Raw genomic sequence first — 23,771 nt, 5'->3', positions numbered from 1 at the left:
AACATACACGAAGCTTGTTTTACTGCCCGCTGAATTTATACAATTTATAGTTTTTTATTTCTCAAGCCTTTGTTTTATTTATAAAATGTGTGTTTCTTTTTAAGTTTTTTTTTTTCTTTTTAACAAAAATATTTTATGCTTCATTTCCGCGTAATCTCACAATTGGAATTCGTATTTTTGACCACTAAGATTTAACATTTTTTGGAAATGGGTTTTGGAAACATTTAACACATCGATTTTGGGAAGTATATCGCTAAATATTTTTATATTTGTATATTTACGGATTAGCTGTTTGTATGTAACATATATCATTTGCCCCAGCGGTTGTTAATTCAATGAGTTTCGCCAAAAAAATATTACACTAAGGATTTCGTTTTCTTGTTTTCTTAGAGCGCCTTTAGCGCCGCCAATGCATCCGCCGCAATGGGCAAATACAAGTGCTTGGAGAGCAGGAAGGTAAACAGCACTTGGCCGGCAACCACAATGAATAGGAAATACAGCTTTCGCTTCCGTCCGCCGCTATAATCGAATTGCTGCGGATTCCCATATGGATCGTAGTTGATGCCACCGCTAGGAGCTGCTGGGGAATTGTCCTGCAACAGCTTTGTGCGTAGCGTGCGCAGCTGCAATTAAACATGAATTTAAAAAGGGTATTCTAAGCATAACATTCATCAAATGCTCACCAGAAAGAAGCCAAAGGCGATGCTGGTATACGCTAATGCTATATAATAACCAGATCTGAAGAAGAGCGTGCTCAGCAGCAGACAGACAACGATATTGACATATTTATAGCCCGTAAATGCAATCAAATCCAATGTCTTAAGACTCGTCTTCACATTCATCACATACAACGATATCGAGTAGACGACAAGTTCAAAAATGCTGTAGGCCAAAGCGCTGGAGGCCTGGATGCCCAACTGTTCAGGTGAGAAGCGATTCTGCATGCCCAACAGCAGACCAGCAACAATGACATAAGTAATATAGCCCATCGTCGGTATATAGAGATCGGGTGCATTAATATCATAGCGTGGTTGCACTGGATGCTCCTGATCGTACTTCAAAGACCAGTCCTGTAAAAGAATTGTACATAAACTGTTAATATGAAGCGAGCTTTCAAAAAGCTGTTAGCTTAACAGCACTGCGTAGGTTAACATTGAGTCCAATCAGACAAAACCTTATGTAGTTGGAAAAGTGCATATGCTGTTAACTTAACAGCGACAATCCAATTGGATACTCATTGTCACTTTTGGTACATTTTGTACAGCAATGGGTACATTTTCGATTACCCGGTACTTTTGTGTTACTACTGGTGCATTTCTGATTACTTCTGGTACATTGGTACCATTTAAGAAAAATGTACCCAATGCTGACTATCTTCTATGTTTATCTCTTTATGCTCACCCTGTGTATAAAGGGAAAGAAGAGCAATCGCAGCTTCCGACCCACGTACGCATTATCCACAGCAAAATAGTACTTTAGCTTTGCCACTGGAACCCATTTCTCGAACTGATTCTCCACCAGTTGCTTGCCCTGATCCGCCAGCCGTTGACCATATTGCATGGCCATGTCCTGCACAATCGGCTGCTGCAACATGGCAAACTGTGGATATTGACCAGGAGCTGCTGCTCCAGCAGCGTTTGGTGGTGCTACACCATAAGGTGTTGGCTGCTGAGGAACACCATATGAAGTTGATGGTTGCGCTCCTGGAACTTGTGCCTGCGGCGCTGCTGTGTAGCCAAAGTTTTGTGGCTGTGATGGGGCAGCTGCTGCTTGTGGTGCCATCGTAGGGACAGCATTATAGCCCCCATAGCTATTGGTTTGAGGCGCTGGTCCGCCATACAAATTGGGATCGAACATTGTGGGTGCAGCTGTGGGTTGCATGAAAGCGGAACCGGTGGGCATCGGTGCAGATGGCCCCATGGCATTGACATCGCTGACACGCTTAATGGGACGAGCTCGGCCGCCGCCTTGTGCTATTTTTATTGAAATAAATAAATTATAGAAAAGTTTGCAAGGCAAACAAGAAGCAAAAAGACTGCGGGAAGGGGAAAAGTGTTAGGAAAGCTACAGACGCAAACGAAACGATAACATATAACGCAAAACATACATACAATTAAGAGAGTAGGGCTATAAAGAAACAAATTGAATGAACTTAAAACAGCTGCAGCCGCTTTCCGAGTTTTCCAGCAATGGCGGCAACAACAAAAATCGGAAGACTGCAGAAGCTGCCTTCGTGGTTAAAAGAAAATACTTGCGTTGCCCGTAGCTTTGTCCTTACAATTTTCCCACTTACGATTCCTCATACCCGCGTTTGGATTGTAGTTCATCTTGGCCTTGTCTTCGCTCCGCTTTTTTCTTTCTTAGTGGTTTATTTTAATCGAATTTAGCCCTGTGTTATTCTATTTTAAATATCAGCAACACTTTGGTTTATTACACATCACCATTGCCGATCCCAGTGTGACCGCCAGTTCACTTTTCAAAATTTACAATTTTAACGTGACAAATATACTACAGTCATGTTTGTGTTTTCGCAATTCCGTGTCACGAAATAGCTATTGTGAAATAATATGATAAGCGTGTTATTTTTATATTATTTGGTTAAATATATTATTTAGTTAAATTAATTAATATTAATAGTTAACGATGTCTTGTCATCCTCATAAAAAAAATTATTTTGGCAACCCTAAACATGAGCCGCTGACAACTATTATTGCCTATCGCGTTGCCAATTATGTTTGTATTTTTATTCAAAATTTCTGAATAATAATCACTCCTAATAGCCTATTAAGACTATGTTTTCGTCTTCTTCCAAGTCCAATAGAAGGCTTACAGCTCGGCATTTTATTATTACTATTTTTTTTTAATTTTTTAATTATGTAGTATATATGAAACATCAACATTAGCATATTCTCAGTTGTAAGCTACGGTCACACCGCGCGGCTTGCACATATCGGTGGCTTGATATTTATTTTTGTTGAAGTTTGTGTGCTTAGTTTTTGTTTTTATTTAATTCAACCATAAGTTTAAAGTGCGTAATTACTGTTTAATACACAACTGGTTAGTAGTGTTCCATAATTACTTTGGATTTTAATTGAAGACTGTGAGTTTAAAGCCGAATGAGAACTGAAAAATTCAAGGCTCTAAATTTAAGGTGTGGTTTGATGTTAGGTGTTTGACTAAGCGCAGCTTTTTTCCAATTAGGCGCTGGTCAAGTGTAATTAATATGTGAATTATATTTAATTGATACATAAATGAAACGGTTATTAAGAAATTGAATCCAATATAAAGGGTAGTTTGCTTAATTTAAATAAGTGCATTGTTTAAATTGCGCTTTAGACCACGCCTAGTGTAGCACACACACATACACACACTCAGTCTCACACGTACGCAAATACATAGCACACCTTAACATTAATATGTGTATGTGTGGGTCTGCTGACTAACCGACTCATCTTTAAGATTTGTTTATGCTAAACATTTTTAAACAACTAAATCACATATTAGCAAAATAAACATTCTACGGTATTGTGCTTTATTTATAGATTTTCCATCCACAAGCAGAAAATGTGCCTTTAGTCATCATCAAGCAGTCAAACATGAAACTAAACCAAGTCACGATGTCAGCTCATCATCACTATGGGTTAATGATCGTTACATTACTGTTGTTGTTGGCAACCGCGACCAAAGCACAACTTCCTTTAAACGACCTGCAACAACAACAGCTACAGCAACAACAACAGCAAGCAGGGTTGCCACAGCCACAGGTGCAAGACCCACAAACATATCAACCCAGTTACAATAAGGACTACTCGCCACGCTATAACCCTTTGTACACGGGACAACAACAGAATCCCGAAAACGCTTTATACGATAATCCTCTGCAGGATTACAATAATCAGCCGGGAAGTCCCAATTATGTAGGAGGCAGCAACATTGGCGGCGTTAATCAACAAAATTATAACAATAATAATTTCAATAACTTGGGCGTTGGCGGCGCCAATGTGGCCGGACCTGGCAACTTGGGTGGCAATCTGGGTCCCCAATACGATCCCTTCAATCGCAACACCATCACCAACAGCAACAACAATAATGCCGGACTCGGATATCGTGATATTTTCACCGATGAGGATAACTTTTGTCCCGAATATTGGGTGTCGCATCGTCAGACTTGCTATCGCTTTATACGCTCCCCCAAACGCAACTGGGCGGAGGCCAGGAAGATTTGCAAAGCATACACGGCGGACTTGATCAATGTGGACAATGTGGAGAAGCATGCATTCATCTTGAAGAATCTCATATTGCAGAACCAGCGTCAGAATCGCTTCTTCATCTCAGCGCGTCAAACCGGACCGCAGAATTGGGTGAATGATGACAACACTCAGTTGGTGCACATCGAGGATTCGTTTGCCTTTGATGAGCAACAGGCACTGGAGAATGAGGATCTGATTGACAATCGTTTTCTGGTTCAGAGCAATCGCAACTTTAATCCCAATGCCGCCAATCAATACTACAACACAATGACGGGCACAACGAACATCAATCAGCGCAATCAAAACAATTTGCGGGGATATTTCGGTGAGTATTTCAGGAGCTCTAATGAAAACCCTTTTTACGAACATTTTTGCAGTTCAACCTTCTTAGCTTTTAAAGTTTACTTTACAATTTAACCAACATTTTTGTTATATATAGATATTTCTTACTAAATCCTTCTTTTCTGCAGGACCCAATCAACCTTATGGTGATAATGGCTATGTGCGCGATCGTGTTGTTTACGCTTACTCGCGGAAAAACGATCGCTGGATGTTTATGCCCGCCTACGAAATCGAATTGAATCTCTTCATCTGCGAGTCCAAGGCTCTCTACAATCCCGACAATGTGCACATCAAGCTGGACGACAAGCGACCATATGACTATGGCATGGATATACGTGACTATGAGCGCGTTCCACGTGGACCGTTCTTTGTCCGACAACCCAATGACACCACCTATGATGTGAACAAGAATCGATTGATCGATGATGTCTCGCTGCGTTGTTTGGCTGGTGGTTTTCCAACGCCCACCTACGAATGGTATCGTGAGGTTTACATCAACGACACGCTCGAATATCATCGCATCGATCCGCTAACAAATGATCGCTATACCATCTCGGGAGGCAATCTCATCATCTACAAACCCAGTCAGGCTCTTGATCAGGGTTCGTATCATTGTGTGGCTGCAAACAAATTTGGAAGCGTGCGTTCGGAGAGCGCAAATCTCAATTTCGGTTTCATCATGGAGTTCAATCTGAAACGTTCGGCGGAGACTAGCGAAATGAACTGGGGCAAGGCAATCTTCTGTGATCCTCCACAACATTATCCTGCCATTAAATTCTACTGGGCACGCGACTATTTCCCCAACTTCGTAGAAGAGGATCAACGTGTTTTTGTCTCATACGATGGTGCGCTATACTTCTCGTTCATTGAGACCGTGGATCGTGCCAATTATTCGTGTACTGTGCAAACAATTGTCTCGGATACGGGTCGTAATGGACCATTCTTCCCTCTGCGCGTCACTCCCAACAGCAATTATCAAGCGCTGATCTTTGCCAACACCTTCCCCAAGGTCTTCCCTGAAGCACCGGTTGCTGGCGAAGATATACGCTTGGAGTGCATGGCTTTTGGCTATCCGATACCATCGTATAATTGGACCCGAAATGGACAAACACTGCAGCGGAATGCTTACATAACGAGCTACGGTCGTGTGCTGGTCATCAGGAATGCTACAACCAATGACAATGGTCAATATACTTGCAGCATCACAAATCCACGCACATCGCTCTCGAAATCGGTGTTTATTAATATACAAATGAAACCCGAGTTTACAATTCCGCTAAAGGACATGATCAAAGATTACAATAGCGATGTGACATTCATTTGCGAATCGTTTGCCATTCCCGATGCCAATTATACGTGGTATAAGAACGCCGAGCGTTTGGATCCTTTAACAGTCAATCGAGATCGTTATGTAATACAGGACAATGTGTTAACGATAAAGTTCCTGGAGAAGGACAAGGATGAGGGCATGTATCAGTGCGGTGCACAGAATCAGTTGAAGACATCGTTCTCCTCGGCCCAGCTGCGTGTGCTCTCCATGAAACCATCGTTCAAAAAGTATCCACTCGAATCAGAAATCTATGGTGTCTACAATGGCAATACAACTATTGTGTGCAATCCAGAGGCAGCGCCTCGTCCCAAGTTCCAATGGAAGAAGGATGGTCAGGTGATAGGTTCAGGCGGACATCGTCGCATCCTCCCCAGTGGCACTTTAATCATTGCACCTACTTCTCGAGATGATGAGGGATTGTATTCATGCATTGCGTCCAATCAGGCGGGTACCGACGAATCTCATGCTCGTGTTATTGTGCTGCGTAAGTCAAGAAATCAATTTTACTTAAGTACACTCCTTTAATGTATAATTTTTTTACAGAGGAAATTCGCTTTGTACGTACGCCACCGCAGCGCATTGTGTCCCGGGGAACACGACATCATTTATCTGCACTGCGAAGCCGCCTTTGATGAATTGCTGGACATTGCCTACGTTTGGAAGCACAATGGCGCTAAGCTCCGCAACGATCACGATGGCACTCAGCGCATTGTAAGTTCAATAAATCTACCAAATTGAATATGAAACTATAGCATATGTTCTCTTTACAGATCGTGGACTGGAACAGCTTGACGGTGCACAACATAACGATGCGCGATGCTGGAGATTACGAATGCGTTGTGCAGTCGGCTGTCAATGAAATTAGCACAAAGACCAATGTGATTATTGAGGGAGCGCCTGGTGCACCGGGAGGTGTGCAAGTGATTGAGATTGGCAAGACTAAGGCCATCATTGAGTGGGTCGATGGCGTTAACAACGGACGTCCCATACGCTATTACAACATCTTGGGACGCACCAATTGGAATCGCACCTGGGTCAACGTTTCCACGCATGTGCAGGCGCGTGAAGTGGATCGTTATACATCTCGCCAGCAGGCTGAGGTCACCAATTTGACTCCCTGGTCATCGTATGAGTTTAGCGTGACTGCTGTTAATGATCTGGGCATTGGCACGCCATCAGCACCATCACCTATCTACAGTACCCACTCTGATAAGCCGTATATTGCACCACGTAATGTGGGTGGTGGCGGTGGCAAGATTGGCGATCTGACGATTACATGGCAACCGCTATTGCCTGAGCAACAGCACAGTCATGGCATACATTACAAGGTCTTCTGGAAGCTCAAAGGCAGCTTGGAATGGGCAAGTGACATCATTAAAAAGCAGGAGAACATTGGCATTGCTGTCGTCAATATTCCGCTCAACAATTACTACACCGAGTACGAGGTGAAAGTGCAGGCGATTAATGACATTGGCAAGGGACCGGAAAGCGAAACGGTTGTTATACACTCGGCGGAGGATATGCCACAGGTGGCACCACAGAAACCCTTCGCATTGGCCTACAATTCCACCTGCTTCAATGTTACTTGGAATCCTATTGATATGTCACGCGAGAATATTCGTGGCAAGCTGATAGGACATAGGGTAAATAATTTGGATTGTCTAACACTCGATGGAGTTTTAATTTATTTATTTGCTATTTTAGTTGAAGTACTGGAAGACGGAGCATCAAGAGGAAGATGCCGTCTACTATCTGTCGCGTACCACACGCAATTGGGCGTTGATTGTGGGTCTGCAGCCGGACACATATTACTTTGTTAAGGTCATGGCATACAATGCAGCCGGCGAAGGTCCCGAAAGCGAACGTTTCGAAGGTAATAACAAAATATGGAAGAATTTCATGTGAGACAGATTTAAGAGCATTTCCGCTTAATTTGCAGAACGCACATATCGTAAGGCGCCACAGAAGCCGCCGTCTTCCGTGCATGTCTATGGCATCAATCCATCCACTGTGCGTGTCGTGTGGCGTTACGTCTCTCCGGCTCAGGATGAGGAGCCCATTGAGGGCTATAAGGTAAGTCACTTTTATACTTTTAAAAGTTAAGCAGCTTCATCAACTGCAATCATTTGTTTTAGGTACGCATTTGGGAGACGGATCAGAATATGATCACTGCCAACAACACCATTGTGCCCATTGGCGAGAAACTCGAGAAATATATCAACACTTTAACGCCCGGCAAGAGCTACAACATGCGTGTCCTGGCCTTCAGTAATGGCGGAGATGGTCGCATGTCCAGTCCAACGTTACGCTTCCAAATGGGTAGGACAGCTCGCAATGCAGCTAATACGCGATACGCCCATAACATCAACACAGCGTTGATATTGAGTGTCTTGTTGTTTATCACCACCTTTTTCTATACCAACAATTAGACAACTGCAAAAATAGCCATTTAAGATTAAAACAAACCGTCCGAGAGAGTTGCAAAGCGCACACGCTTTACAAATCATAAACACACAAACTTAAGAGTCTCGTTTAGATTTAAATCAACAAACATTCCGTCTATATATGTATACTAGTACAGTAACCTCAGCGAATTGAGCATATGCAATACAATTTGAAGAAAAGAAACAAAAAACAGAGATAAGAAAGTGACCTTATATACATCTAAGTAGAGCATATGAATTTTGATAGAAATGAAATCACAATTTTTTTATATAATATTTTTCGACCATTATATATACATGATATATGTTTTTTCTTTTGATTTAACAACGAACGAATATTGTATATTAGCATAAGCAAAAAAAGTGAGCAGCTATCTATTGCATATAACATTTTCAGTTGTCTTTCGTCCTAATTTTATGCGTCTTTCTGTAAGTACATACCAAAAATGTACAATGTATTAAATGTTTAATTTGTAAACTTATACAAACCTTTTAAAATTTACTCTTAAATAAAAGACGACAACAAATTATTAAAAAAATATTATTAAGTTGCATTGCATTTTCATTTACCGGCAAATTGAATATGTAGAATGGGTGGAGTCCCCTTAATTCGTTAGAATTTCAAATATTTAAATGCGCAGTGCTGCTACCCGTTGTGTTATCGATAACTTATCGAGTGAAGCAACGCTGAAAGCTTAAACAGCTGTTTGCATACGGCTGCCATATGTACATATGCATGTATATACGACATTCATTGTACATAAGTGTATGCGGAGAAACGAAATTGGAGGATGGCTCATAAGGAAAATTGAGTGAAAACGAAAAGTAGCAAGTGATTAGAATATACAAATAGTAGATAACCCACCCAAGCCCCAAGCACACGGCAAACGCTTGGAGCAGTCGCTACAACAACGCACACAAACAAACCAAAACAATAGCGAACGCTGCTCTCTGCTGCTTTGCTGCTGCTGGGGAATGGAAATGGCTGAGTCAAACGGTCCAACGACATCAACAACAACCAATAACATCAACAATCATTCAAAATATACGCGATACACCGAACTACGACGCGTGGAGGACAACGACATCTACAAATTGGCCACCATACTCGATCGACACGATTGCTGGCGCAAGTTAATGTCCAAAATACCCAAACAATTGGATGCCACCGAATGTAGTGCACCTGGTGTTTTAAATTTCAAGGAAATTGCTACTCGTGTGGGCTACAAATACAACGAACATCAGATCAATTTGATTGCGTCGGAACATGTGGATCGTGGACAGAGTATATCACAGATTATGATTGATGAGTGGAAGACATCGGGCAAACAATGGGAACGACCCACAGTGGGAGTGTTATTGCAATTGCTAATACACGCCGAAATCTACAGTGCAGCTGACTATGTGGCCAACAATTTTCTAAGCGGTAAGCTTGTCAGATATCTATCGAACTTCCAATTTAACCTTTTCTTGTCTCTTGCAGAGCTAAACCCAGAACGTCCCGCTGACGGTCCTGCGGCATTTGTGCAATTCAACACCGAGTTGAGCGAGGAGATGGATGTGGATGAGAGCAGCAGCTTTCAGCCAGACACCTCCGAGCTTAATGTGGGACAAGCTCAGGCGCGTGGAACGCACATGAATGTGGATTTCTATGAGAAGCATATGGTGCGACGTGATAAAAGTATGCCACAGCCAGAGCAGGCGATTGCTGCTGCTGCTGCTGAAACTCGACCACAGCGTCCACCGCGCGGACGTCAACGTACAACGACAACAAACAGCAATGCCACCAGCAATGCCGCCACTAGCCAAGCAATCGAGTCCAATATTCCCTTTCTATCAATGCTTAATGCAAGCAGCAACGATGAAACGTCTACTCCGCACAGTACGGCACAAATTGCCGCATTGCCGCAAAGTAATATACCCAATCTATCGCTTCTTAATGGCAGCTCCGAGACATTGTCAACTGAGTTGGCGACCAGCACAAACTCAACGACATCCACCACAGCCTCAGCAAGAACGGAGACTGGGGCGATGAATGGCAGCTCAAATGTACCAATGCTAACGCTTCTACTAGAACATCAAAGAGGCGAGATAAGCTCTACAATTAATGCGAGCACAACAGCAATAGGAACAGCAACAGCAACAACATCAGCAACTGTTGCTGATTTGAGCTACAATAATTTGCCAGCAATAAGTGCGTTGAATTTGAATGCTGCCAGTGGCAGCAGCAGCAGCAAAAACATTCCAAACGGAACTGTATCGCATAATGATGATGATAACAGCAGCGGCACGAGCAGTTTAAGCAATGATGACGACGACGACGACGATGATGATAATGACGAGGATGTTGATGTGGATGACGAAGAGGCGGATGTGTCATTGCCCAATTTGAGTAATTCAGAGCATCAGACATCGAACAATGATTCGAGTCTGACAACGGTTACTGGGACAAGCGGTGACAATAGCTTTGAGATGATCAACGATTCCAGTTCAGCGTCCAACGATGATGACAACGCCCACAACATTCCAAATGTGAGTGAACTGCAGAAAAAGTAAAAAATATGATCGACCGTCCATGACTTTCTGCAAATCACATGAAATATATAACATACATTCCATAGTGTGTGTTTGGTTTGTAATATTGAACTAAACTATATATACTATATATAGAGCAACATGTACATACACATATAAGATATAAAAAAAAAATGAAAACGAAAAAAAAAAACAGAACTTAACGCAAGTTGTTAACAGACTTAATTTAACATATCAAGCTAACTCACGACAACACTCAGATATACATATATATATAGCGTATATATGTGTAGCTTCCATGACAGCCAATTGAAATATGTATTTTTTTCATTTGAGGCAAGAGATTATATGTTTTTTTATTTGTATAGTTTTTTGTTTGGTTTCAGGTATTCTTTTTGTAATCAATCCATAGCACAAATCAAAGCAACCAATTTTTGTATTAAAAGAAAACTATTTTACAAAACAAATACAGATTTAATACGTGAACAACGAAAATGGATTTTTTTGACAATTTTATCAATTGCGTACTGAACGTGGCAATTGTTGTGCTGGGAATTAAGTTAAGTATGTACATTAAAAAACTGTGTAAGGATAAACTGATCGCTGAGAGAGAATTAGAAAAGGATATTGCTCGATTATACCACTTGCGGGAATTAATGCGATTTGAAAGTCGCGCCAATCGAGCACACGAAGCTATCGATTAATCGCAACACTTGCGACACTGCGTGAATGCTGTGATGACTGCGACACATCAACAAAACAAGTTGCGCATCACTAATTCTCAAAGCCCTTGGAACACACATCAATACAATAATAACACATAATTTCGTAGTTCTTTGGTTGAATTTCTTTCAAAATTTTTCGCAACATGGACGAGTCGGAACTGCTCTTCAATTTGTTCTACTTCCTGCTGTGTATGTGCGTCATCTATCCACCCGAGGAATTCCAACGTTTGGGCTTCACCATCGAGCAGCTGTTCTCGCGGTTTCTGGGCGAAGAATATCTCGATTTTGTCGGCTATCACATACGCCGAACTTCTCTGAATCTCTTCGTTCACAGCTGCCTGCCCGTCACATATTTCCTCATCCATCGCCTCAAGTTCTCAGTGTTTGCCACACAACAACCACTTGAATACAATGAACTTGATCCCGATTTTCCAATGCCACAGGAAGCTGTGGCCTTCAAGACGCTCACTTGGAAAATGGCGCAACGCTTCAGTGTTCTGGCTGTGCTCGCTGTGCCCGCTTTAATCTTCAATTGGCATCAACACAATTGGCGGCGTCATCCTATTAATAAAACCTTGGCAAAATACTCAAATACTCCTGATAGTTATAGCGCGGTGTCCAGCGATATTGGCACCGAATTCCGTCGACAGGATGTTTATAAGCGGAAACTGAACTCCATTAGCACTGTGATTGCCACTGAAAACTGGATCATCAAGACGACCATGTACAATGTGAATTTCGCTCATCAGAGCAACACAACGCTCAGCGTGGCCAAGGTATGAAAATGCTATTTATATATACTTTTAAATCCCTTAAACTGGGATGTTTTTAACAATACCCACTCTTCAATTACCTTCCTTCGGTCCGTACACCAATATTATTACATTTTCTTATGAAGCATCTTATCTAGCTTGTTGTGACCCTACTATATATTAGTTACCCGAACGTTTTCTAAATAAAGAACTATTCTTTTGCTTGCAGGCGGAAACATACAACATTTCGCAGCACGACCAGAACGATACGTTGCAAATGATAAGCATCATTGTTCGTCCAATGCGTCAGGGGGTCTCTGATTTTCACATTCGCATCAATGCCCTCGAGTTTCGTAGTCTGGAGGATCGTGTGCGTCGCCCGATTGCCATACCCTCAAATATACAATTCCATCGCAGCGTTATCGATCGTTTTGTGGATGTGTTCCGAGCACAAGTGGCGCTCAATCCCATCTTCAACTCGGAACCCATTACGGACAAATGTTTCGCCTGCATGCTGGCCGAGCCGAATATCAAAATCAACAAGCAATGTGCCGATTTGAATCGGGCCGGAGCACCGCTAACCGATGAGGCTTGCTGCTCCAATTGCTATTGTCGTCCCATGTGGTGTGTGGAGTGTTTGGCTCGTTGGTTTGCGGCACGACAAAGCGATGTGGATCGTGAAGTTTGGCTGGAACAGAAATGCACCTGTCCGATGTGTCGTGCCAAATTCTGTGTGCTCGATGTTAGCTATATAAGGCCATCGATGGCAACCAATGCTAATAACGCTGAGGCCTCATGATTTGGCAGCAGCAAGAGCAAGAAACTCAAAAGAAACAACACACAGTTGATGAATTCAAAAAGAAACCTTATGCTTTATTGTTAAGATTGATGAATTGAATTTCTTACTAAAAAATTAAGACAATTATATAAGTACTATGTAAATGTAAATGTAGCATAGTTAAAGATATATATGCATATGCATATGCAATGCAATTTAGTGCAATTATCACGTTTTAATACTTGTACAATCTAAGCATGAAAGAGATAATAATGTTCATAACTTTACTTTATATATATACTAAGTAAGTACAATCGATCTATAATATATATTGTATTGTATATATATATATTTAGCGAGTGCCTATATTAGACCCACAATCTGTTCTCTATATTACAACTAAAAACAACACACAAAAAGCACAAAAAGGCAAAAGCAAATAATATGAACTATATAGTTAGTCTTCCCATTGCGTTCGGTTTTTCTGTTTTGCTCTCTTTTTTGTGTTGCCAATTTTTTTTGCACATTTATATAGTCCACACAACGTTGTGCAATAAACTCTTAGGTTGATTTAATAAAGCGTAATACAAATGTTATATATAACTTTATATATATATATATAGTATGCTATAGTATACACACATATGATGTATAGAGCCCCCAAACACTATCTATAAATTTGTTTCGTAAAAGCTTTTATAGCTCTCCGTTTTGTCACGTTGACTTCGCACTGACGTCGTCGTCGTTCCTGTTGCTGTTGGAGCTATCGATGTGTTGTTGTTGCTGCTTCCAATTGTTGGAGTTGCTGAATAGGAGGATGATTTCGCTGTGTTTCGCGCAGAGATCTGTAAAGAACATAAAGAGGGAAGAACATTGTTTAAACTTCCAAGTACATGTGTTTGCTTATTCTTCTGATAAGAATATCATTCAGTTGATTTTTTTGTATTTTGGAGGGGGGTCAGCAATCAGAGAAAAAAGTAATCAAACGGCATGTTCCAAAAGTTATATATACATAAAAGTTTTTTTTTTTTTTGTTTTTGATTTAGCACCTGATTTTAATCAAACACAAGCTATCGACATGCACAAGTATAATTCTCTCGCTCTCTTTTTGTTATTATTGTTTTTGTTTCTGTTTTTTGACAAGTGGCAAGAAACAACAGTAACAACAATAACAATAACTAGAAGAACAGCAAAAGCCCCCGTCAAGCAGTCGAGGCGTGCACAAGCACTTACCTATATTATTATTATAGACAGACATACACACCTGATATACTACCTACATTTATATACAATAACAAAAAGGTTTGTCTTTGTTATTGCGCTCTTTCTCTCTCTCTCTCTCACACTCTTGATAAGGTTTTTTGCACTGTTAAAACGCAAAAAAAAGAAAATTTTGCAATATCTGATATTGGTGGTATAGCGGAGTAGACATGTACTTATTGTTTGAGTGCTTTTAGTTGGTAAAACCTTGGTCATAATTCATGTCTTACTATCGGAGTTTCCTCTATCTATACAAAATCTATACTATACTATAATCAGATATATAACCCATATATGGTTTTCCAAAATTTCGAGGGCAGCACCAAGGCGGCCATAAAACGCTTTGATTTCTTTGATTGTTAAGTTTTCATATCAAGGAAACTAGCGATATTGATATTTGCTTAAAGATATAGGTGAGGCGAAAACCTAAATGTACGTTGCTATGAAGCACGTACTTCCTTAAAAAGTATCTAGGGAAAACCAAAACCTTTTCTATTTACTTATTAAAAACCCTTGTGCTTTGGTTTGCTTTCAGTACTTCAAAATCTAACAAGTCTTGATAAGTATGTCTATAAAAAAAGCCCCAATTAAATAGAGCACCTAAAGTACCTTTGAAGTAGAATAAAAGAATTGTTTATACATTGTCTTAGAATCTGTGTAATCTTAAGTGCATGCTCGATGTGTTATACTTTTATAACATTAACCAAGTTCAATGCACAGCCCCGACAATGACGCAGCGAGAACGTTGCCGGCAATCGATCGGTCACTGCATTTATTGCGCAAGACAACACACACACACACTCATAAACTCTACCACCACCCACCTGGGAACTGGTCCGGCACTGGTCTTTAACGACTCCCCGCGGTACTCTCCTCACTGACCGACCTCACTGACTGTATCACTCCTTGAAAGTTCCCCTTTTGCCAAAAATTAAGAAAACAAAATTCGCGTGCCCGTCGTGTTAAGAGTTGGGCGGGTTTTTGGTTATTTTATGGCGCCCCTTTCTTTGTAAAAATGCACACACTTATATGTGTGTTATATATATGCATGCAAGTTGACTATATACAGATGAAATACGAATTCGTATTATATGACAAAGTGGCGAATTTTCGTCGTTTTACTCATCTTACAACGTCGCAAACAAATATAGATGTATAAAGTTTCCAGAAAGGTGTGTTTGTCGGTCGCTTCTCATGATACAAACGTACATATGTACCTTGTATAAAAAAAACCCATTGATCTTGCTTATTTGGGCTTGAACACGGCTAAGTTCTGTTTTTTGTTTACTTTGTGTACTTATTTTTATTTCATTATATTTATTTTCGTTGAGCCAACATAAAAAGTGTGCAATATTCGTGTTCTTTTTTATGGTAGCTTTTTGTTTAAAAATATATACGACCCTTTTTTACGAGCTGCAAATTAAGCCACAATAAAGGATTTTACTTTGTTGGCCAGGTTACGAAATGTCTTTGTTCGTTTCTTCCGTTGATTTGCGTCGTAAGATAGAAAATAAAATTGCAGTCAAGGCTAAAAAGAGTTCTTTTTTTTTGTTGTGCTTTTTAATGATAGCAAGAAAAGTACCCTTCTGCTGCAATCTAATCTTTTCCTATACGAAATCATTGCAAAAATTGTGTGTTTTAAGTGACACGTTTAGTTATACACCAAATATAGATGTGATATATCATTTTTAGAGTGTGTCGGTTAATTATCATAAGCACTTTAATGTTGTCAACCTTTCTAACGAGTGAGTTAAAGCTAATTTATGCGATTCAACTTCGCCATCTAATTATTATAATTACAATAAACTCAAGATGACTCAAGTTGAGTAATATTTATCATCAATTTGTAATATCTTGAAGTGAGTTATTATTACACTTCCATTGAGTATTCTTGGAAATTTTCGATTTCACTCGACTTGCAAATGGCATTGAGTGCTATATATGTATATATATATATAGTATAGGAGATCTTTGCTGCTCTCGAGAGTGATCGTAATAGTGTTTATATTATTATGTTGACTGTGGATGGGATGCATTGGGAGTTGTTATCACAATAAAACAACTTCCGTTTTCTTATTAATGAGCATTTCCGTTTATTGTTGTTGTTTTCGGTTGTTGTTGTTGTATTTGTGTTATTGTTCGCTTCACACGAAAATAATAAAACACGAAAGTGACGTGTGGACTTTCGAACCACAGAGACCCTTAAGACCCCTTTTCTAGATTAGTTTCTACCCAGTTATAAATACACATAAAAGCCCAGACAAACAACCAAAACGTTATACCAATATATGAAATCACGTTAGCGTTGACGCACACACAATTTACACTATTTAGATCGCGATATTGTCATTGATATATAATATTTTTTATACTTTTTTATAGAGCACCCAGGCTGATAACGAATAACTAATGAAATGAAATTGAAAATGAGAATGGAATAACACCAAAAGCTCTCAGTTTCGTTTAACCCCATTACCATTTGAGAAATCGGTAATGAAAAACGCACCTTATCATTGTTTTCCTTGGCATTACTGCCATCGAAAAGTTTGCCATCAACCACATCCCGTTTCTTGTTCTTCGACCTGAAGCGACCTGAGCGAGAAATTGTGAAATTCCGCCATTGATGCGAATATTGATCGCCGCAACGTTTCTCCTCCTCGTTCAAAATGCTGTCCAAATAATGCATGGTCGGCTCATGGGCTGCTGTCATCGTGTTGCTCATTTTGATTTAATAATAATCTGAATCAGGATCAGTATTGATTTGTCTTTATGGAGATCGAACGTTACGTTTTTTGTTTACAATCAATTTTGCAATTCGGTAGCACTTGTTGCACTTCAGTTCATAGTTCGATAACGATTTAAAACGCGTTTCGATAATCTTTTCGTATTTTAAATATCGTTTTTTTTTTACTACATAAGTATGCTTGTTTTCTTTTTGTGCTTCACAGCTTTTGAGTTGGATCAGAAGCGCGAGAGAAAGAGACGCCGCGATGCGTGTTGGTAGCCGGTGACCGTTTGACTGCGAAGTTGCCGCTGCCGACACAACGCTGTTATTAACCGTAGTAGTAGTCGCAGTCGCAGTTGCTGTCGCTGTCGTCGTCGTCGACGCAAGTGACAAGCGCGACAACAACAATACGACAAGAGCCGACAAGCAACACGATTCGTTACGTTATGGTGTTGCGAGTGTGTTGTGTATGTGTTTGTGTGTGTGTATGCCCGCCTTTGGCCCCCAACGGACGTTCAGTCACAAAGAACAAACGCAACCCGTTGGAGTTGTTATTGTTGTAGTTGTTACTGCTGCTTCTTTTCTTAATGCCGTTGTTGTTGTTGTTGTTGGTGGTTTGGCTGGCAGCGAAAGAAAGCAGCAAGAAATCTTTCAACTGCTGTGAATCCAAGAGCGTGTGATTGCTCCTGAAAAGCCAAACAGGTGGGCCATATACACTCACACACACAATTGCAATTCACACATAAATCACCTGGCGGCTGACTGTGCGTAGTGTGTGTGCGAATATTGCGCGTGTATTTGTAGTGCTTGAGTTGACGTCAAAAGGGTGCAGCTAGGCAGGCATACGCAATGCGCTGCAATTTGATTTGTATTGATTAGATACAACACTTGAGTGTAGTAGATTATAGCTGTCATCTCAAAGAGAGAGCGGGTGAGAACAACTTAGCTTAATGGGTATTCTCAACAGCCCGCTCTCGCTCTTTGCACTTTCAGCTGCACTCTCTGCCTTTCTATGTTCAAAGCTCTCTTTAAGCTGCGCTTTCTTACCGCATTCATCGGGTCGTTGTGGCTCAACAAGAAGTCAACGTTTTGGCTACATTTGTATTTTCTATATGTACACACACAGATACACTCACACCTAGATATATTGTAGATATCATCTAGCAGCAGAGAGCTCGTGTGTTGTCGATGATAAGCGCAAATAGACAAAACAAACACTCGAGAGTCGCTAACAATTATAAATGATTAGATCGCTTTTTGGAGCATTCACTTTGTCCGGGGTCTTTAACTGTATCTTTTGTGTGTGTCTGTGTATACGATACGATGGGATGATGATGATGATGGTGCTGCTCTCCTCCTCCTCTTCCTACTTCTCAATCATCTTCAAGAAGGGTTCAAGTACAACTGCAAAGCGGGTTCATTATCTTGATGACTCATCCAATGGTTTAGCCCAAGTCCAAGTTGCGATATTATATATGTATGTATATGTATTTAAATAAACAAATTATTCACACATTTTCATGGAGCTTATCTAATCTGAAAATTTGCACCTTGCAGCCACAACAAAAAAAAAGTTAATTAAATTTCGAGTCGAGAATCGCTGGTGGATTAAATTTCATTTATAAACCCACCCACAGCCACAGGGTTTGTTGTTGGTTTTATTTACATAGGCAATTTTGTAGTAGAGTTTTAGAGTGTTTACAAAAAGATGTGATCAACATAAATTCAAAGTTTTGTGTGGAAGCATAATATAAGTATATCAAGTGATGTCTATATATAGTTAGTTATATATATATATAATCGTATTGTTTATAGCATAGCTTTTTTTTGTTTAGCATATTATAATAGTTATACATATATTTTTATTATTAGCTAAATGGACAGTGCAATTTGATTTCTCTTGTGTGTATTGTTAACAAACAATTTTGGCCAAGCAACGTGCAACAGCTGCTGCCCATTGTACATCATCATTCATAGTCATCGTCGTCAAAATATTTAACATTGAATTTTGGGTTTTTTTTCAGAGTTTCCAGCTGAAGAAATGTGTGGATTTGTTTTCAGTTTTGGTTTTGTTTTTTGTTTTGTTTTGGGGATTCTAAACAAATTTGAACTTAAAGCAAAAACGAAACTATTTTGAACAAGAAGTATTTGTCATACATATATGAATTATCAATTGCTGCAATTCAATTGAGTGTGTCCATTTTGCAAATTCAAACAACGCTGTCACCATTCACTTCCAATTCCCGTTCCCGTTCACCTTCTCGTTCACGATCACGTTCCCGTTCACGAGCAGCGGCTGCAGCAGCGGCCAGCCGCGACATTGGCAGCACTGGCTGCTGCTGCTGCTGTTGATGATGATGATGACGTGCACCAGCCGCAAGTCCTGTGGCGCCACCGCCGCCACCAGCAGCAGCATTGCTATTGTTATTGCTGCGATGCATAAAATTCCGTATATTCTCCTCTGTATAATCGACAATACGACGCTTCTTGCGACGCGCATATTGCTTCTGTTTCAGATAGATCTTCAGCATCCCTTTGACCGTGATGAACGTAAGGCCGCCGAGCAGTGTGCGATGCAATGTATTCTCAACCGAATCGAAAAGGATGCGACCCACAATGCACGAGATGGTGGGCAACAGCAGAGCACCGCAAAAGATGCGTGTGGCTGATACGGGATCGGATAACGCAGGCGTTGCCGGGTTCGATGATGTGGGCGGTTCCTCTTCCTGATTACTGCAAATTCAAAAAGGAATACTATTTATGAAGTGGATTTTTCGATTACTGATCTACTTACAGATTCGGGTAGATGAAATTGACGAAGGGAAATTTGCGCATGACGGTTCCACGATTGCGTATCAAACGCAACAACGCATCCTCCCAGCGGATGAGTCTACCCAGAATAAGGCCAACTGGTATGGCAGGCAGACCGATGAGCAGAATAAGCGGATCACCTGCTTCCATAATAGACATGCCGTGCTCATGGCCCACAATCTGTAGGGGATATAAAATATTAATAAGATTAAATACATACTAGACTAAAAGTTCAATAAGAAAACAAAATTTAAATATATGTCTGGCATATTGTCGTAGATGTTGCCTTTCACAATTGTTCACATTTCTTGTAGCTACTCTATAGGTAAGCGGGTCTAAAAATACAAGCTATATCTTTTCTTCTCATAAAATTATTTGTTAAATCACTACATTTTTAGAAATCATTTATAATATAATTTATTTGATATACAAATAAAGTCTATTAGGTGTTCTAATTACAAAGGACGAAAAAGGGCGTGGTCGAAATCTTAAGAATAACTTATTTGCATTGAAGTTGTACGAGAGTTATCATCATTTTTATTGGACTAGCTCTTATAGTCCCTTACATTGAGATGTTCAAGCGGATGGAAAGACAGACAGACATATATTTGACGCACTTGACACCCACCTGAAGAAAGGTAACAGCCCCATAGGTGACTGCCGTCCAGTACAACGAGCCCACGAAGAATCCCGCAGCCAGAAACGGACTCAATCGCTTCACCACATTGTCCATGGCCTCTAGGGCGCCGCCCAGTCTGCCCATTTGCGGGAACACAATGATGTACTCCGTTTGACATTGTGGACAGGACACGGAACGCAACGCATTGCCCTTTTGTGTCTTCTCATCGATCCAGCGATAGAGGCAACTCTGATGCACCCACTTGGTGGTGCCGCGACATTGGCAGGGTTGCACCCAAGCGGCCAGACGATTATCCTCATCGGTGGCAAAGCAGATCCAACAACACCGTTCCGTATCAACTGAGGCATCCACTGCAATAGCACCGCTACTGCTAGTGTCTAGCACATCCGATTTGAGGTTTTGCTGATGAGGCAACTTGGAGGTCGTTGGCAAGGGCTCCACGGTGACTGTTGTGTGTGCGGCGGTAGCGGCGACGGCGGCGGCGGTGACTGATGAAATTTCATTATTGCCGGCCTCTGTTGCTAATTCTGTCTCTTTCTCGGTCTCGGTCGCGGCGTCTGCAGTGGGCGCTGCTGTTGCTTTATCATCCATAATAATAATAGTGCTGCTGCTGCTGCCGCTGCTGTTGCTGCTTCTGTCAATAACACGCCATTTACACGAATTCTTATGCATTCTTGGTTTGGTCAATTAACAAGTTACGAATCGTATCAACTTACTCGCTAATTTATTTGTAAACTTATGTTTTGTTTCACCACAGCCTACTCGATTTCATATATTTATTTTTACTTTTTTCTTTCCAACTTTTTCCATTCGAGGAGAGCGTAGAGGTGGAGAAACGTCGATGGCACTATCGATGCATCGATGTTTTTATAATTTTGAAAAACATCGATTTCTTTATAGCAAACATCGATGTTTTGTTGCAGCCAACGTCTGTTAAAAATTCATTTATTATTGAAAAATTATTCTTTTAGTTTCATTTTAGACTTTTTAATTCTTAAAAAAGAGCTTTCTTAAAGCTGTTTTACTTTTCAGGGTGTGACCACAAGTGAAAAATTAAAAAATATTACGTTTTAATGCAAATGAGATTTATCAAAATGGAAAACACGCGATTATAAATTTTATGGTAACACATTCATAAAAATTCAATGAAGTTTCTTAAAAAAGTTTTTGAAAAAATTACAGTTCGAAAAACTAGTAAGGGAATTTGTTTGCGTACGAATGGGAGGTGAAGCAAACATTGCAAATTTCGGCACCTTGATGCTAGAAAAATACCGAAAAAAATATACACCACATTCCAATAGATATGAGTAACGTTAGTATCGTTATCGACAGCCAAATTTACGAGCGACACTGCAATCGATACCTAGTCTGTAACCAGTGCTGCCAAGAGAGTGTAGAGCAAACTCAAATTTGCCTTGATATTTTTAAACTTCAAATACAACTTTAAAAACGGATTTCAGTTCAAATTTTACTTTTAGTATTTTTTTTAATTTTACAATTTATGGACCAATCGACTTGAAGCACTATTTTTTTAGTTTTGTTACCTTACAGTAAAATGTTAAAAATCAATTAATTATTCAACACAATCACAATACAATTACTTTTTTTTTCTTCATACGCCTTTTGAGACATTTTAAGGAAACTTTTGAAGCGACAGCCACCCACACCATTAAAAATGATATGTGCGTTGCACAGTTTCTATTAAAGTTTAGATTTTAGCAAATATATATATGTATGTGGTTTATATGATAACATTATAAAGAAAGCCCGTTGTATAAGTAGCAAAGAATTTTAATTGAATTTGCCGCTAATCGAGCTCATTGCTTGCATTTTGTTGTCGTTGTCTCTGCTGCTGTCCAGGTCTGCTGCTTTGATGCTGTTGCTGCTGTTCATCATCATCATCATCGAAACCCTGCATCAAACGATTGAATATATCGCCAAACATGCCACCAAGTCCGGCGGGTCCAGTGTGCACATGTTCTGGCTGCTCATCAAAGTAGATGACACCGATTTTCGTCAGATATTTGTGAAATGATGTGTCGCGCTTCAGGGAGGGATCGTAAAGTTTTCGCAGAGCACGAAAACCCGTCACACTCTTCGTTTCGATGAGACGAAACAGAAAGTAGAGGAAATTCACCAGCGGTTCCTTGTAGGGAAACGCATGTCGCAACAATTTCGGATGATAACGTGTGTACTCGATGAATGTCTCCTCCGCGGTCTTGCGATCCTTCAACGATAATTGTTGCAACACTGCTTGCACTACAAACAAATCCACTTCGCTTTGGAAGCCCTTGTTTTGACTGATCTCGATGAGGACGCGACCACAGAGACTGCCATCCTGGGCGAGCAAGTAATGATGACGTGCTGACTCAATGTTGCCTTCGGCCCAAAAGACATGCGCAATCAGTTTATGCAACAACGGATGGCCAAATTGTCCATGCAATGCCGTACTCCACTTGACAACGCGTTGCTAATTTCGTAGAAAAATCAATTGCAAAGTGGTAACAACTATGGTTTCAGTTCTACTTACAATAAGCGTTTCACGCTCCACTGTCGTGGCGCTAAGGCCACGTATTAAGGCGCCCAGTCTTGGCACCCACTGAAAGTTATCAACATCTTCGGCAATGGCACCACGCTTTTCCAGTGTGTCCAATAGCAATAAACACAAATCGGCAGCACTGCTCTCCTGCTCCTTTTCGATGAGTTTTTGTGCACCATCGTACAACAATTCTAAGCAGTCCTCGTAACGTTTTTGGGCAGTATATCGAAAATATAACGTTCGATACATCATGTGGGCCTCGTAATATTCTCCTTCGGCCAACGAATGCGACAATTTGGCAAGTACGCGGCTGACACCGCGCTGATTAGCGGCCGTGTTGGATGAGGAGCTTGTGGTGGTGCTGCTACCGCTGCCGCTGGCAGCAGGACGTTCGGCTTCGGCCGTGGGCATGTTCTTTTGTAATAGTAATAGTAGTTGTAATATCACTTTTTCCAAATAATTATTTACACTTATGTTGTGTTATGTTATGTTGTGACCTATGAGTGATTGTGAATTTTTCTCAATAATATAAAGATTATTTATGGATACTTTATCGCTAGCACATATCGATTATGATTGCGTGTACATATCGATGGCAGTGCATACGGCGTTGCCACCACAACGATAGCGATTGCTGTCG

General features: G+C 40.5%; 7 protein-coding genes across 11 annotated transcripts; 3 read left to right on the top strand and 4 right to left on the bottom strand.

Annotated features, from left to right (window-relative positions):
- Positions 1-14: 14 nt before the first annotated feature.
- Positions 15-2,472, bottom strand: LOC132784415 (protein YIF1B-A). Of its 3 annotated transcripts, none has more exons than XM_060790023.1 (4): positions 2,279-2,472; positions 1,402-1,973; positions 684-1,070; positions 15-623 (listed from the first exon to the last, which is right to left on the bottom strand). In XM_060790023.1, exons 1-4 carry the CDS (start codon positions 2,325-2,327, stop codon positions 387-389), a joined length of 1,245 nt encoding a protein of 414 aa, XP_060646006.1. In that variant the 5' UTR covers positions 2,328-2,472; the 3' UTR covers positions 15-386. The 3 variants fall into 3 exon arrangements, with proteins under 3 accessions (XP_060646006.1, XP_060646008.1, XP_060646009.1); XM_060790025.1 differs by having other exon boundaries at positions 2,294-2,472; XM_060790026.1 differs by having other exon boundaries at positions 2,306-2,471.
- A 452-nt stretch (positions 2,473-2,924) lies between these two features.
- LOC132786680 (contactin) lies at positions 2,925-8,537 on the top strand. Its single transcript, XM_060793283.1, is given in 9 exon segments — positions 2,925-3,057; positions 3,543-4,575; positions 4,721-6,406; positions 6,466-6,512; positions 6,514-6,633; positions 6,693-7,565; positions 7,627-7,795; positions 7,862-7,995; positions 8,058-8,537. Coding segments are annotated over 8 exon segments (4,302 nt in total). The 5' UTR covers positions 2,925-3,057; positions 3,543-3,596; the 3' UTR covers positions 8,352-8,537.
- Positions 8,538-9,094: 557 nt separating this feature from the next.
- Positions 9,095-10,945, top strand: LOC132786681 (protein Tube). Its single transcript, XM_060793284.1, has 2 exons — positions 9,095-9,792; positions 9,850-10,945. Exons 1-2 carry the CDS (start codon positions 9,342-9,344, stop codon positions 10,920-10,922), a joined length of 1,524 nt encoding a protein of 507 aa, XP_060649267.1. The 5' UTR covers positions 9,095-9,341; the 3' UTR covers positions 10,923-10,945.
- A 798-nt stretch (positions 10,946-11,743) lies between these two features.
- LOC132786683 (E3 ubiquitin-protein ligase TM129) lies at positions 11,744-13,230 on the top strand. Its single transcript, XM_060793287.1, has 2 exons — positions 11,744-12,402; positions 12,608-13,230. The coding sequence occupies exons 1-2, from the start codon at positions 11,770-11,772 to the stop codon at positions 13,175-13,177; spliced, it is 1,203 nt and encodes a 400-aa protein (XP_060649270.1). The 5' UTR covers positions 11,744-11,769; the 3' UTR covers positions 13,178-13,230.
- A 588-nt stretch (positions 13,231-13,818) lies between these two features.
- LOC132786686 (uncharacterized) lies at positions 13,819-17,452 on the bottom strand. Its single transcript, XM_060793291.1, has 2 exons — positions 16,923-17,452; positions 13,819-14,001 (listed from the first exon to the last, which is right to left on the bottom strand). The coding sequence occupies exons 1-2, from the start codon at positions 17,136-17,138 to the stop codon at positions 13,828-13,830; spliced, it is 390 nt and encodes a 129-aa protein (XP_060649274.1). The 5' UTR covers positions 17,139-17,452; the 3' UTR covers positions 13,819-13,827.
- Positions 17,453-19,129: 1,677 nt separating this feature from the next.
- On the bottom strand, positions 19,130-21,458 carry LOC132786682 (E3 ubiquitin-protein ligase MARCHF5). Of its 3 annotated transcripts, none has more exons than XR_009632469.1 (4): positions 20,581-21,302; positions 19,936-20,132; positions 19,299-19,874; positions 19,130-19,236 (listed from the first exon to the last, which is right to left on the bottom strand). XR_009632469.1 is itself a non-coding variant. In XM_060793286.1 (4 exons), exons 2-4 carry the CDS (start codon positions 21,181-21,183, stop codon positions 19,352-19,354), a joined length of 1,323 nt encoding a protein of 440 aa, XP_060649269.1. In that variant the 5' UTR covers positions 21,184-21,226; positions 21,309-21,458; the 3' UTR covers positions 19,130-19,351. The 3 variants fall into 3 exon arrangements, 2 of the variants coding, with proteins under 2 accessions (XP_060649269.1, XP_060649268.1); XM_060793286.1 differs by adding an exon at positions 21,309-21,458 and having other exon boundaries at positions 19,130-19,874; positions 20,581-21,226; XM_060793285.1 differs by having other exon boundaries at positions 19,130-19,874.
- A 619-nt stretch (positions 21,459-22,077) lies between these two features.
- LOC132786684 (Golgi to ER traffic protein 4 homolog) lies at positions 22,078-23,693 on the bottom strand. Its single transcript, XM_060793289.1, has 2 exons — positions 23,123-23,693; positions 22,078-23,062 (listed from the first exon to the last, which is right to left on the bottom strand). Exons 1-2 carry the CDS (start codon positions 23,540-23,542, stop codon positions 22,400-22,402), a joined length of 1,083 nt encoding a protein of 360 aa, XP_060649272.1. The 5' UTR covers positions 23,543-23,693; the 3' UTR covers positions 22,078-22,399.
- Positions 23,694-23,771: the final 78 nt, after the last annotated feature.

Source organism: Drosophila nasuta, chromosome 2R, assembly GCF_023558535.2.
Source record: "Drosophila nasuta strain 15112-1781.00 chromosome 2R, ASM2355853v1, whole genome shotgun sequence".
Lineage (NCBI taxonomy): Eukaryota > Metazoa > Arthropoda > Insecta > Diptera > Drosophilidae > Drosophila > Drosophila nasuta.
This window is presented reverse-complemented; position numbering and strand designations above follow the sequence as displayed.